Below are 15,049 nucleotides of genomic sequence, written 5' to 3' on the forward strand. Positions count from 1 at the left end.
ATGCATGTTTATATGTCTTGTTGATTAACTGCAATAACTGTGTGACATAGTGGACACTAGGTTGCCAGATGTGCAGAATGTAAACAATTTGGCACAATTATCGTCTGAGTTAACTGTAGTGTAGTTACTACCATCACCATGAAAATATTTAAGAAGTTTCAGCATGCTGAACAGAAGTAAATTTTAAAACACCAATTCTATAAAATATTTGACATACAGAAAAATGAAAACTACAGGTCACTACCAGAGATCTTTCACATTTCACTACATTTACAAGTTTTGATCTTATAGAGGAGCATACTATTCTATTGTTGGTTGGTTGTTTGGATTGTCCTCAGTAGAACAAGTTGGGAAGATGGATGTGGAAATGCAACAAAATAAAGTAATATTAACTTATTTAATTTGAGTTTCAGTTTCTCACACATCTTACAGATGACAAATACAGTGTACAGAAATGCACAGCTATCAATTCTGTAAAACAAAAACAATTTTTGAGTGTCACCAGCACTCAAACATTTAAACAAATTTCTTATAAAAGATAAACAATACAACAAAAAACATTTGTATAAAATAGAACTCACAGGAATTTCTGATTTTATTACACAACTCCCTGAACTTCAGCAGGTAAGGAATGTTTGGCAGAAATTAGACAGCAGTTGTAGAAGACAACTGGTATGACAGTGTCCATATTCAACCAGAATTATTCAATTCTGTTTTTTCCACACTTCAATAATACTTCCAACACAGAGTCCTTCAATAAATAAGCAACAATAAAGCACACAGCACACTATGTTCCAAGAAAGGAAAGGTAAATATAACGAGCTTAGTTACCTGAGGAATGAAAATGTTTCATATAAATGCAAATGGGTCCCATAACTATGTCAGTATCTTCAATAGGCCCAAAATTTCAAAGCTGCATTCATAACAGCCATATTTCCTCAGTACATACTATTGTGAACAACTAGACTAATTTATATTCCTCTGGCAATTTAGATGTGTTTACATTTGCCTTTCCTTTATGAAACAATGCCTTTAAATTTGAAAAGCACAGAATTTGTGTGTAGCAAACTACACAGCCATTTATTTTTAAGAACACATCTGTCACTCGACATTTATAAGCCAAAGAGCAAACATGTCAAAGCAAGACATTACACATTACTGTACCTTGGCTTTGCTTCCTATATACTTTGCAGAAGCTATGCCATTTGTTGTTGTAACCTTTGACTTATGCCCACCATCAATGTATGTCTTGTAGAAAAACCTTGCAAACAAAACGAAATAACTGAAGTACATCGCTATAGAAAGCTTTATATTTGTGCGTGAAATGTGACACTCTTGCTGCCCTGCCTCAAGGATCTGGTGTGCCCAAATATTTACCGCACAGCCAATTATCATTTGAGTTAACTGCAGTGTAGTTACTACCATCGCCAACTGACGTGGAGGTCTGTAACCCATAGCTCGCAGTGCATAATAGGAGTACATTACCGAATGCACAAAGTAGTTCATGACAATAAACCATCTTGCTGAGGCAGTGTACTCGGTGTAACTGTACCAAGAATACAGCAAAACTGTAATATGATGGTACCAATGAAGAAAAATCAGAGGCTGCTTTCGTAACACAATGAACACTGTGTCTCCAAGCTCTGGTAGTTTTGATAGCACAAACATCCACGTCCAGAAGCCAGACACTCTGTCCTGCTCAATGAAGCTGTTGCAAAGAGAAAAGAAAAAAGTACTGTAAATTAAATCTGACGATACAATTTCAATTTCATAATAATTACAAAACACTGATTTGACAGAAATTACAGAATAAAGAGGGCACTGTGTTAAGGAAAATTGTGCTAAATATCATTCTGGCTAAAAAGATCCAAATGTAGCAATCGTCATGTTACAGCAAATAATGCAGATTTAAATCACACTGTGATTTTTTTTTTCCCGAGTGCTACACTTTTAACAGTTTGATGACGCATGACTGTTCCATTCCTTTGCGAAGAAAATCACACTGAACAGGCGTTTTCATAACTATGTACCCAGGGTGAATGTGATTATGAAACTTTACATCAAATAAAAACCCACTTTATTTTACGTGAGACTCTACTGTCTCTACCGTATGAAACAAACGCTTACTGCGATTTTATTTTGACAGTAACTTTGGAAGATTGTTTCCCAGTATATAAAGATGTCTTTAAGCATCAGTACTATTGTGTTCATGGCGCCTTTTTTCCTTACTGTTGGAATGAATCCAGTGTACGGCACTTTACGCATCAAGTCTTGGCAAAATTCACACTTGTACTACCACCACCCTCCAACATGATTATTTCCAAAACATATGACGAAAATGTAGAGCACAGAAAAGTGTGACACTATATACAGCTATCAAACAGCTGTAAAATTTTGTTTCGATCACTGAACAATCCCTCCCCCTCAACTGGTATATCACTTTGATACGTAAAACTCATTCCAAAACACTTCGCGCAATACTTCAAATTAGTCTTTTCTTTCGTACAAATTATGTTTACGCAAGTATTCCTTGGCAGTGCACGTTACTGCAGTTATCAGAAATGGAGCTGCTCTACATGAGACACACGAAAGAGCATTACGCTTATTGCGATCGCATTACGTATCGCCCGACACACACACTGCACAGTAGGGAGAACCGGTCATTGAGGTAGCTGGTTTCACACAAAAATCTCAAGAATGGTAGTTTCGCCCCACTTCCGCTTGTTCTACTCTTACCATAAAAAGCAGTTTTCAGTTTGATTGACAAAGTAAACGTAGATGTCTATCCCTTAGTTTCTTAATGAATAGCAAAGTAAATCGGAAACAGTTTCGTACTCACCTTGGAATACACACGGAGTGATATAGACCGTAATTCTTTAGCACATGAAAAAATTCTGGGGCTGTTCGGCATGCGCCGATTATGCTAAAAGCTGCGAGCATTGTATTCCACAAAGATAGAATCCCACGAAGCTCGAATCGTGGGCGGCTCTGCATATAATGCTGACCAACGAAAATGAATATCATATAAATCCCGCAGTAATAAAACCCATTGGTCCAGTTTTTTGTCATCCATACTCTGGTGTCCTGGTGCTCAAATTCTTCTTCGAAGTTAAACACGTATGAGTAATTTGGCAAAGTTATTTCCATGTAGCTGTTCATCGTAGATGGCTAAGATCTTGAACCGGCAAGAAAATTTTTCTTTGGTCGCTAATTTCCGCAACGTGCACGATGCCGATAAATAAGCGTATAACATCAAACCACTGCAGGCAGTAGGAGATAATCACAACACTTCAACCCTACCGGCACACTATCGGCACGTAATGAAGATACACACTTTCTATTTTACTAAGTCGAACTGATATTTCCCGGCAGGTGAGCCGCGTTCAAAGACCCTGTAGCGAGTCGCTACGTTCTTCTAACGCCGCTCTCCTCCTTCCCTACTACCTCCAGCGTTGCGCCTTCACTGACTCAACAACCGTCATCCGTTCCATTCAGTATTCACAGATTTCGCCGTCTGCCACCAGATGGCGGTAAAAACCAATCAATGTTTGTCACTGTCAAAGAACATCCTAGCAAAATTCATGCTCCGTATCAGTGACAATACTTTCACATTTTTCTAAAGAAAATGTGTTGAATACAAGAAAGATTGACGGGAAACCTCATTGATATATATATATAGTCTCGGTAATTGCTTGCGAGTAAGAAATTAGCAATGAAAATCTGCCATGAGTAAAATATGCTATATGTTATCTCTGTATATCGCTGTCTGACATCTTTGATCGTGTTGGGGGCAGGTGACTGTGTACTGTGTGTATAATTGTATATGTTCTTAGTTGTGATGTTTATATGTGATTTGGCATAATATTTATTATTTTGTAAACATGCCACCAAATATAAACACATACATTCAGTTAAAGGAATCTATAATATCAAAGTCTAACTATGTTAGTCCACCAGAACTCAATAATTTTGTGTTAGAATACGCGCAGATAATAAACTCAAAAAGACGTTGTAGCTCGATAAAAAATTTGGAAGAACTGATTTGTTTGTTAGAAAAACGAGATTATATAAGCCCAGACAACGTGAAACCTCTGCTATGTATTAGGGATAGAATCCGCGATCCACAACGCTTGCATTCGTTCAGTAATAATGGAGATTCAATATCAAATGGAATCGACGACGATTTTTATGGTATGTGATAACATGAAAAGTTTCTAAAATTATTGACTGAAGTAAACCGCCTTTATAATATGGTGTTTTGCTCTGCATCTAGGAAGACAGATGTCGAACAGTACTGAGAGTCAGAATGACGTCTTCAGAACGCGATCTCTTCCGCCTAGAGGTTCGTAATTGTTGTTGCCTCACTAAAGATAAGGTAGTATAGGTGATCCACCTGTCATTTAATAAATTATATTTTTATGATGCACACACTGCCCTAGCTCTGCACATTGTACCTGACTGTACTTTGTAATTTTAAATTTAGTTTTTTGTAAAGGAAGTAAGAAAATCTAAGTATATTGTGATTAACACTGAAGTCACATAGCCATAAATTTCTTTACGGTGCGGTGCTGTCTATATACAGAAAAGAATATCAAAACATGCCCTGCATGTAGACAACTACTGCTCATAAATTTCCTTGTTCGTTTATTGCCAGGTTTGGGTAAGCAGTCTACTGTGTATCTTTGCACATTACAGTTTTGATTCAAGATGGATTTACACGTTCATTTATTGTTAGATTTTAAGTAAGTTCTCTGTATTTTGTGACGTCATTGTTGCTGACACTTTTCTCTTCTCTGTTAAAATCAGAGTGGGGAAGTAGAGCACAGGAAAATAAAAATGTGCCATTTATATTAGTAGAGTGATCCAAACCTTGTTATTTGTGTTTTACAAGTTCCACAAAAACTTTTCACTTTACAAAATTTATAAGGCTTTCGTGCTCACTTGTTGACAAACTGCCTGTTGGCTTCTGTCTTGGGTTTTTCGGCTGACACTCGTCTCATGATTTTTTCTAACATTTCGCCATCATGAGTAGTTGGTATTGTCAAAGTTTCACCCTCCATTGCTGGGGGTGGACTGGTGAAACATTAGAAAAATCATCAGACGAATGTCGGCAAAAAAAACCGAGACAGAAGCCAACAGGCAGTTCATTACTTTTCACTTTGCTTATTTTATCGCAAAACCCTACATCTTACACTCTTCCCCTTTCATTCCTCATCTTGTCGTGTTGTTGTTCTTGTTGTTGTTGTGGTGGTCTTCAGCCCGAAGACTGGTTTGATGCAGCTCTCCAAGCTACTCTCCCCTGTGCAAGCTTCTTCATCTCCATATAATTACTGCAGCCTACATCCTTCTGAATCCTCATACTGCATTCATCACTTGGTCCCCCTCTATAATTTTTACCCCCCACACTTCCCACCAGTACTAAATTGGTAATCGCTTGATTTCTCAGAATGTGTTTTGTCAACCAATCCCTTGTTTTAGTCCAGTTGTGCCTCAAATTTTCTTGTCCCTCCAGTTCTATTCAGTAACTCCGTAATACTTACATGATCCACCCATCTAATTTTCAGCATTCTTCTGTAGCACCACATTTGATAGCTTATATTCTCTTCTTGTCTAAACTGCTTATCGCCCATGTTTCACTTCCATACATGGCTACACTCCAGACAAATAGATTCAAAAAAGGCTTCCTAACACTTTTCTTACCATTACCAGTCTGCATTTTATATACTGTCTACTTCGGCCATCATCCTTTATTTTACTGCCCAAATAGCAAAATTCATCTATTGGTTTAAGTGTCTTGTTTCCTAATCTTAATTCCGTCAGCATCACCTGAATTAATTCAGCTACATCCCTCATTTTTGCGTTTGTTGATGTTCATTTCTCGTATATCTTCCTTTCGAGGCACTGTCCATCACATTCAACTATTCTTCCAAGTTGTCTGCTGTCTCTGACAGGATTACAATGTCATCAGCAAGCATCAAATTTTTTATTTCTTCTTCCTAAGCTTTACTTCCTACACCAAATTTTCCTTGGTTTCCTTTACTGCTTGCTCAGTATCCAGATTGAATAACATCAGGATAGTTTACAAACTTGTATCACTCCCTTGCCAACCAATGGTTCCCTTTAATACCCTGTGACTCTTACAATTACCATCTGGTTTCTGTCCGAGTTGTAAATAGCCATATGCTCCCTGTAATTTACCCCACTACCTTCAGAATTTCACAGAGAGTATTCCAGTCAACATTGCCAGAATCTTTCTCCAAGTCTACAGACACTATAAACCTAGGCTTGCCTTTCGTTAACCTATATTCTAAGATAAGTTGTAGGGTCAGCATTGCCTCGTGTGTTCCTACTTTTCTCCGGAATCCAAACTGATCATCCATGGAGTCGGATTCTACCTAGTTTTCCATTTTTATGTAAAGAGTTTGTGTTTTTCATATTAAACTCATAGTTCACTAATATTCACACCTGTCAGCACCTGCTTACTTTGGAATTGGAATTATTACTTTCTTCTTGAAGTCTGGTGGTATTTTGCCTGTCTTGTACATCTTGCACACAAGGTTGAAGAGTTTTGTTACGATTAGCTCTCCCAATGCTATCACTATGGAACATTGTCTACTCTCAGAGACTTGTTTGGACTTAGATCTTTAAGTGCTCTGTCAAGTTGTTCTCACCTTATCATGTCTCTCATCTCACCTACGTGCTCTTCCCTTGCCATTATGTTGCCTTCAAGTTCATCTCCCTTGTATAGTCCCTCCATATACTCATTCCACCTCTGAGCTTTTCTTTCTGTGCTTAGCACTAGTCGTTCATCTGAGCTTTTGATATCCATACAGCTACTTCTCTATTCTCCAAACGCTTCTTTAATTTTCAGGTAAGCAGTATCTGTGTTACCCCTAATGAAATATGCTTCTAATCCTTACATCCATCCTTTAGCCATTCTGCTTAGTCACTTTGCACTTCCTACCAGTCTCATTTATTAAACATTTGCATTCCATGTTGCCTGCTTCGTTTGCTGCAGTTTTATATTGTCTGCATTCATTATTTAAATTCAGTATCTCCTGTGATATCCAGTGATTTCTACTAGTCTGTTTACCTACATGGTCTTCTACCACCCGTGCTATTTCATCTCTCAAGACTACCCATTCATTTCTCCTGTATTCCTTTCCACCGTTCTAGTCAATCATTGCCTAATGCTCCCTCCGAAACTCTGAAAAGGCTCTTAGTCTTATCCAAGGACTATTGCCTTAAATTCCCACATTTTGCAGATTCTTTAGTTTTAATCTGCAGTTCACAGCCAATAAATTGTGGTCAGGTGTCACATCTACTCCTGGAAATGTCTTACAATTTAAAATCTGGCTCGAATGTCTCTGTCTTACCATTATATAATTACCTTTCAGTGCCCCATGTCTCTTCCACATACACAACCTTCTTTCATAATTACTAAACCAAGTGTTAGCAATGATTAAATTGTGCTATATACAGAATTCTACTAGGTGGCTTCCTGTTTCATGCTTTTCCCCCCTGTCCATAATCATAACAATTGTTCATAAAACCTGTTCAACCTAAAAGTTGAAGCTCTCCTTTTGAGGGAATGTAGAACAATATATTGTACTATTCAACAGAAAAAAAATCAAACTTTATGGATTGGCATTTTTGAAAAAAATTTTTTTTTCATAAATTATAAAAAAAGTTCTGAATGCTATAGTAAAAGAACTTTGACAGATAAGTCCAAATGGAGGATTTATTTGTAATCATAAAGCAATTATCTACCAAATAAAAAAAAAAAAAATCTAGAACTGTTCCAAAGATACAGCATTTTAAAAATTTTTCTAAAATTCACACCTTCAAAATGGTATGCACAGTATCCTCTTTGGAGGGCTGTATCTCGGAGCAGAAATTTTTTTGGAGAAAACAAAAAAATACGTGTTCCTTACTAAGCTGTTCATCTGCTAAATTAAATAAGATCCGTGACTTATGAAGGTAAAATTTTTTTCCTAGCCTGCCTGAATTGATATGGACTATGGCCCTACTATTTTTCCTTCTCTACCTTTTTCAGTTATCGAATTCTAGTCCCCAATCACAATTAAATTTCCATCTACCTTAACTGTTTGAATAATTTCTTGTATCTCACCATACATTTCTTTAATATCTTCATCACCCATTGAGCTAGTTGGCATATAAACTTGTTGTGGTGCGTGTGGGCTTAGTATTTATCTAGGCTACAATAATGCGTTCACTATGCTGTTCATAATAGCTTAACCACAACCAACTCCTGCATTGGTGCTTTTAACTTTGCATTTATAACCCTGTATTAACTTGAGCAGAAGTCTTGTCCCTCTTGCCACTGAACTTCACTAGTTCCCACTATACCTGACTTCAACCTACCCATTTTCCTTTTTAAATTTTCTAACCTTCCTGCCCAATTAAGGACTCTAACATTACACGCTCTGACCTGTAGGATGCCAGTTTCTCTCTCTCTCTCTCTCTCTCTCTCTCTCTCTCTCTCTTGATGACAGCATCCTCCTCAGTAGTTCCACCCAGAGATCCGAATGGAGGACAATTTTACCCAGGAGAATACCATAATCATTTAACCATACAGTAGAGCTACATGTCCTCAGGAATAATTATGGCTACAGTTTCCCCTAGCTTTCACCCATTCACAATACCAGCACATCTAGACCATTTTTGTTGATGTTACAAGGACAGATCAGTCACTTATCCAGACTGTTGCCCCTACAATTACTGAAAAGGTTGCTGCCCCTCTTCAGGAACCACACGTTTGTCTGGCCACTCAGCAGATACCCTCCGTTGTGGTTACACCTACGTATCTCTGAGACACACAAGCCACCCCACCAATGGCAAGATTCGTGATTCATGTAGGGTGTCTTGTAATAAGATTGCAATAATTACATATGCTTTTGACTCTCACCATTCATATCATTTACACCCTCCTTTCTCTTGTGTAATTCAGTTATGTTTTAGGAGATTTGCCCCTATTTATCGTCTTCTAGTGATGGACATCAGTAGGCTCAATTGTTAATTTTTTTGTGATTGGCAGTATTTTTGGTATGTGCTTCTTCTTGCAAGATCCGAGCCCTCCTGCTTCAGCCTACCTACCAGCATTGTTGCATGCATTCTGTTCTGTTGTTGACAGGAATTATGTCTATACAACACTTAATATTGCATCTTTTGCTCTGAATAGCTTACAAGAGACTTGTTTCTTCTGTTTGTCTTGAATGATCACTGCGTAGTTCTCCTACATTACAGAGTGATTTTATGCCTGTCACATTTTCGACCATCTAATTGTTGCTTATGTTGCATATTTCAATGAAAGTTGCTTAGTGTAACCCACCCTCAGTCCCTCTCTCCCCATGCCTCCCTTGCATTGTTCATTGTTGATAGCTGATTTATGTACATACTAATCACCAAGTTATTCATTGGAGATTTGTCTCTGTTATGTATCACAGTGAGCGGGCCTGCAATTTCAGTTATTCATAAAAAATGTGCATTAAATATAGAGCAAATGTTAACTATGGTGGAATAATAGCGAAATTAGAAATGGTGGAACCAACCAGAAAGCACTCCAACCCATATTGTCCATCCAACTGACTTGTGGAGGGCTCTACACTGAAGAAATTTTCACAGAGGCATAGGCATAATTTAGATGAGCAGATGCAGATGCTTACGTTAATTGGACTTTTTTAGGCTACATTAATCTCTTATAGTAACTTTTCATCATCAAGGAGATTGTACTTGTTGTATGGATATATACTTGGCAATTACATGACTCTGGGCTGCAGCAGTGCTGTTTCGAGATTTCGATTTCTGTGCTGTTGCCTACTCTTTTTTAGTTATAATATGGATCTGTTGATAAAAATTCTTATGCTACTGACTCTGTAACAGAGCAAGAAGACTTAAAATGATCTGGAGAGTAAGGCATGTGAGTACCAGTTAACGAAGTGTGTGGCTTCCATGGTGTGGCTCACATGCCTTAGTGATGCAGATGTCCATACTGTAGGAGCAATCACATTGAAGAGGCCAGGCAAATATACGGTTCATGAAGAGGGGCCTTTTCAGAAGTCTGGATGGTTGCCCTCTCTGGCCTTGTAGCTTTAGTCAACATGGTTTTGCTATTTTAGTACTGTGAATGGCTGAAAGGAAAAGAAAACTACAGCCATAACATTTCCCAGGATAGGCAGTTCTACTCTGTGTCGAAATGGTGATGGCATCCTATTGGGTAAAATAGCCCTCATTTGAATCTCTGGATAAGGATTACTCAGAAGTATGTTGTCATCAGCAAAAACGAGACTGGCATTTTAGGGTTTGAGTGTGGAATGTTAAGATCCCTTAACTAGGTAAGAAGTTTAGAGAACTTAAAAAGAGGAGTGAGTAGGTTAAAGATGTATTATGCGAATTACTGAAATGTGGTGCCAAGAAAAAACAGGGCTGATGGTGAGGTGAATACAAGGTTACCAACAGAAAATCAAATAGGGGTAATGCAGGAGTAGGTTTAATAGTGAATGAGGAAGTATGAATGTGATTAAGCTTCTATGAACAGCATAGAGACTGCATTATAGTAGCCAATATAAACAGCAAAGCCAATGCTCACTGCAGCAGTGCAAGTTTATATAACAACTAGCTCAACAGATGAGAAAGAGATCCAAAGACTGTATGATGAGCTAAGAGAAATTATTCAGTTTATTAAGGGAGAAGAATATTCAATTGTGAGGGGAGCTGAAATTCATTAGTAGGAATAAGAAGCAAAATAGTAATAGCAGGAGCACATGGTCTGAGGGAAAGGATTGTAAAGGGGAAGCCATCTGATACAAACATACATATACCGAGCAAGGTGGCGCAGTGGCTAGCACACAGGACTCGCATTCAGGAGGACGACGGTTCAATCCCGCGTCCGGCGATCCTGATTTAGGTTTTCTGTGATTTCCCTAAATCGCTCCAGGCAAATGCCGGGATGGTTTCCTTGAAAGGGCACAGCCAACTTCCTTCCCCGCCCTTCCCTAATGCGATGAGACCGATGATTTCGCTGTTTGGTCTCTTCCCCCCAAAACAACCAACCAATCATACAAATTCAACCATTGCTAATACTTTTGTAAGGTTGTAAGTGTGGAAATGACAAGGTGACACTAGAAGGTTCCATAGAGTGTACATAACAGTAAGACATAGAATCAAAACAAGATTTTTAAGTGTGAATCATTCCAAGGGTAGATGAGGACTCTCTTGCCATAAGTTATTGCAGATGGAAATTGCAGAAAGGTGGGAAATTAAAGAGATGGGATCTGGATAATAAATTGAAGGAATCACAGGTTTTTGAGAGTTACAAAGGGAGAATTTGGCAATAATTCACAGAAACAATGGAAAAGAGAGAGAAATTGAATGGATAGCTTTGTGGGATGAAATAGTGAAGGCAAAATGAGAAGACCCAGTGGAAACTTTTGGGTAACTCACTATATCTCAAATTCAGTTGATGAAAGGAAAAAATATAAAAATGCTGCAACTGATGTGGTCTAAAGGGAATATAAACTGCTAAAAAATGAGATTCACAAAAATAGCAAAACGGGAATGGCTAGAGAAGAAATGCAAAGACGGAGAAGTGTACATGGCTATGGGACGATAGATGCTGCTGTTTGAAAATTAAAGAGACCTTTGGAGGAAAGGGAAGCAGCTGTATGAATGTCAAGAGCTCAGACACCTAGCCAATACTGAGCAAAGAAGGGAAGACTATAGTTGAAAGAATATTTAGGACTGTACAAGGGAAATTAAACTGAAGGCAGAAATTTAGAAAGGGCTTAAGATTCACATGAATATAGAAAATGTATTGTGAGAAAAATTAGACAGAGCACTGAAAGAATTAGGATGAATCAAAGATGTTGGAGTAGCTAATATTCCCTCAGAATTATTTAAGTGCTTGGAACAGCCAGCCAAAATAAACTGTTCTACTTGCTGTTCAAAATATGTGAGACAAGCAAAATAGACTCAGATTTAAAGGAGAATTTAATAATTCAAATTCCAAATAAGGAAGGTGCTGATGAGTGTCGGTATTATCTGACCCTCAGTTTAATAAAACAGTGAAAAATCTTGGGTGGAATAATGACTTATTATGGAAAGGATAGTTGCTACTCACCATACAATGGAGGAGCTGAGTCACATGTTTGAAAAGGATAGTTGCTACTCATCATTCAGTGGATACACAAAACAAAAAGACTGTGAAATATGTGAGCTTTCAGCCCAAAAGGCCTTTATCAGAAGTAGGCAAAACACACACACACACACACACACACACACACACACAAGACACAGTCTCTGGCTGCTGAGGCCAGATTGCGAGCAGCATGTATGATGGATGATGAGAGAAGCAATCTGGGTGGTGGGGGTAAGGAGGAGGCTGGGGCACGGGGGGAGACAGTAAAGTGCTGCTTATGTGAGCACACAAGGACAAGGTGGGGAGAGGTTAGGGTTAGGTGGAGGAGCAGGGGGCACTGGAAAAGGAGAGAAGCAAACGGACTGTGACTGGGTTGATAGAAAAGAGAGTTCTGTGGTGCTGGAATGGGAACAGGGAGGGGGATTGGTGGGTAATGGAAAATGACTAATGAAGATTGAGAACAGGAGGGTTACAGGAACGTAAAATATAGTTCAGGGAGAGTTCCCACCAGCGCAATTCAGAAGCGTGGTGTTGGTGGGAAGGATCCAGATGGCACAGGCTGTGAGTAATCATTGAAATGAACATCATGTCAGACAATGTGATCAGCAACTGAAAGATCCAGCTGTTTTTTGGCCACAGTTTGTTAGTATTCATTCATGCAGACAGAGAGCTTGCTGGTTATCGTGCCCACATAGAATGCAGCACAGTGGTTGCAGAGCTTAGCTTGTAGATCACGTGACTGGTTTCACAGGTAGCCTTGCCTTTGATGGAATAGGCAGACTGGAGTAGGCGGTGGTGAGAGCATGTATGGGACAGGACTTGCATCTAGAATTATTACAGGGATATGAGCAATGTGGCAAGGGGCTGGGAGCATGGTTTATGTAGGGGTGGGTTATGTAGGAAAGTTCAGTGGACAGTGTAATACCACTGTGGAAGTGATGGGAAGGATCATGAGTAGAACATTCCTAATTCCAGGGCACGACAAGAGGTAGTCAAAACTCTGACGGAGAATGTGATTCAGTTGCTCCAGTCCTAGGTGGTACTGAGTCACGAGGGGAATGCTCCTCTGGCTGGACGATGGGACTTTTGGGAGATGGTGGGTATGTGACTGGTGAGACAAGGCATGGGAGATCAGTTTTTGTACAAGGTTGGGAGGGTAATTACGGTCTGTGAAGGCCTCAGTGAGACCCTAGGTATATTTTGAGAGGACTGCTCATCATTACAAATGTGATGGCTATGGGTGGCCAGGCTGTGTGGAAAGGACTTCTTGGTACATAATGGGTGGCAGCTGTCAAAATGGAGGTATTGCTGGTGGTTGGTAGGTTTGATATGGACAGAGGTACTGATGTTGCCATCTTCGAGGTGGAGGGCAACGTCAAGGAAGGTGCCTCGTTTGGCTGAGTAGGACCAGGTAAAACAAATGGGGAAGAAGGTGTTGAGATTCTGGAGGAATGTGTATAGGTTGTTCTCACCCTCAGTCCAGATCACAAAAATGAAATCGATGAATCTGACCCAAGTGAGGGGTTTGGGATTTTGAGTAACTAGGAAGGATTCCTCTAGGTGGCCCGTGAACAGGTTGGCGTAGAATGGTGCCAAGCAGGTGACCATAGCCATACTCCAGATTTGTTTGTAGATAATGCGTTCAAAGGAGAAGTAATTGTGGGTGAGGACATAGTTGCTCACAGTGACTAGGAAGGAGGTTGTTGGTCTGAAATCCTTTGAGCTTTGGCAAAATGTTCAGTAGAGGTAAGCCCATGGGCATTAGGGATGTTAGTGTAAAGGGAGGAGGCATCAATAGTGACGAGCAGGGCACCGGGTACTAAAGGAACAGGAACTGTGGAGAGTCAGTGGAGGAAATGATTGGTATCTTTTATATGGGAGGATAGGTTGCGGGTAATAGGCTGTAGGTGTTGGTCTATGAGTCAGTCAGGCAGCAGTAGCCGACTGAGACAGATGCAGCAACAGGGAAGCAACCGCTTTTGTGTCACTTACGAGTTCCTAACCAGGAGCAAATTTTATTGTATCAACTGTGTGCTTTAATAGTTTAGTTTCTTGAGTTTCTGCATGTAAATTTAATATCTAATAGCCACAGTTGTCGCGTTTTTGTTTGCATTGGAAAGTAAACCAATTTTGTGACATATTACAAGTTCCTAATCAGGGGCAAATTGTTTAGTTTCACCTGAGTGATTCGGCAGCTCTTAAAAGCTGATATTGAAAGTACTGTCAAAATGCTCCATTCTTTGCTGAAGCATATTTGGCTTGAAGAGAAATCTCCAAAGGAGTGGAAAAATGGTTTGGTGGTAAAGCTCCCAAAAAAGGGAAATTTGTCAGGCTGTAACAACTTGCGTGGTATTACATTGTTGTCAGTGCCCAGTAAGGTCCTCCAGAATTATTTTAATCAGAATTAAAGGATCCCTTGAAAAGCGACTGCGTAAAGAACAGGCCGGTTTTAGGGCACAACGCAGTTATGTTGATCTTATTAACACTCTTAGGATCATTTTAGAGCAAAGCAAAGAATTCCAAGCAACCATGTACCTGGCATTCATTGATTTTCAAAAGTCCTTCGATTCCGTGAAACATAAAGTGCTCTGGCAGGTGTTGCGGAAGTATGGCATACCACAGAAGATCTTAAACATCATAAAAGACCTATATGATGGCTACAAATGTTGCGTACTCCGCAAGGGAAATATGACAGAGCCCATAAAAGTAACAACTGGAGTCTGTCAGGGTTGCATTTTGTCACCAACACTTTTTCCACTCGTTCTAGACTCTGTTATGAGAAGAGTCATAGCAGGCAGGAGATGAGGAATCCAGTGGGGGATCCACGAACGTCTGGAGGATTTGGATTTTGCAGACGACATAGTTTTACTAGCTCCAAGGCTGACTGATATG

General features: G+C 39.4%; 2 protein-coding genes across 2 annotated transcripts in view; one reads left to right on the forward strand and one right to left on the reverse strand.

Moving 5' to 3' along the window:
• Nucleotides 1–383: 383 nt before the first annotated feature.
• On the reverse strand, nucleotides 384–3,498 carry LOC124544738 (elongation of very long chain fatty acids protein 6). The gene is made up of 2 exons (XM_047123397.1): nucleotides 2,840–3,498; nucleotides 384–1,708 (listed from the first exon to the last, which is right to left on the reverse strand). The coding sequence occupies exons 1-2, from the start codon at nucleotides 3,157–3,159 to the stop codon at nucleotides 1,156–1,158; spliced, it is 873 nt and encodes a 290-aa protein (XP_046979353.1). The 5' UTR covers nucleotides 3,160–3,498; the 3' UTR covers nucleotides 384–1,155.
• Nucleotides 3,499–3,771: 273 nt separating this feature from the next.
• LOC124544739 (fas-associated death domain protein) overlaps nucleotides 3,772–15,049 on the forward strand; it is a 53,058-nt gene continuing 41,780 nt past the window's right edge. The window contains exons 1-2 of the mRNA XM_047123398.1: nucleotides 3,772–4,191; nucleotides 4,274–4,342. Of these exons, the coding sequence (XP_046979354.1) occupies nucleotides 3,882–4,191; nucleotides 4,274–4,342 (379 nt within the window). The 5' untranslated portion in view covers nucleotides 3,772–3,881. The remainder of the gene's footprint in view (nucleotides 4,192–4,273; nucleotides 4,343–15,049) is intronic.

Source organism: Schistocerca americana, chromosome 8, assembly GCF_021461395.2.
Source record: "Schistocerca americana isolate TAMUIC-IGC-003095 chromosome 8, iqSchAmer2.1, whole genome shotgun sequence".
Taxonomy (NCBI): domain Eukaryota; kingdom Metazoa; phylum Arthropoda; class Insecta; order Orthoptera; family Acrididae; genus Schistocerca; species Schistocerca americana.

What these genes read in the sequence shown, in the direction of transcription:
- LOC124544738 (XM_047123397.1), bottom strand. Translation starts at nt 3,159, where the DNA reads ATGAACAGCTACATGGAAATAACTTTGCCAAATTACTCATACGTGTTT. An exon ending in CACTCCGTGTGTATTCCAAG is followed by an intron (nt 1,709 to 2,839) that starts GTGAGTACGAAA and finishes TCTTTGCAACAG; the next exon opens with CTTCATTGAGCAGGACAGAG.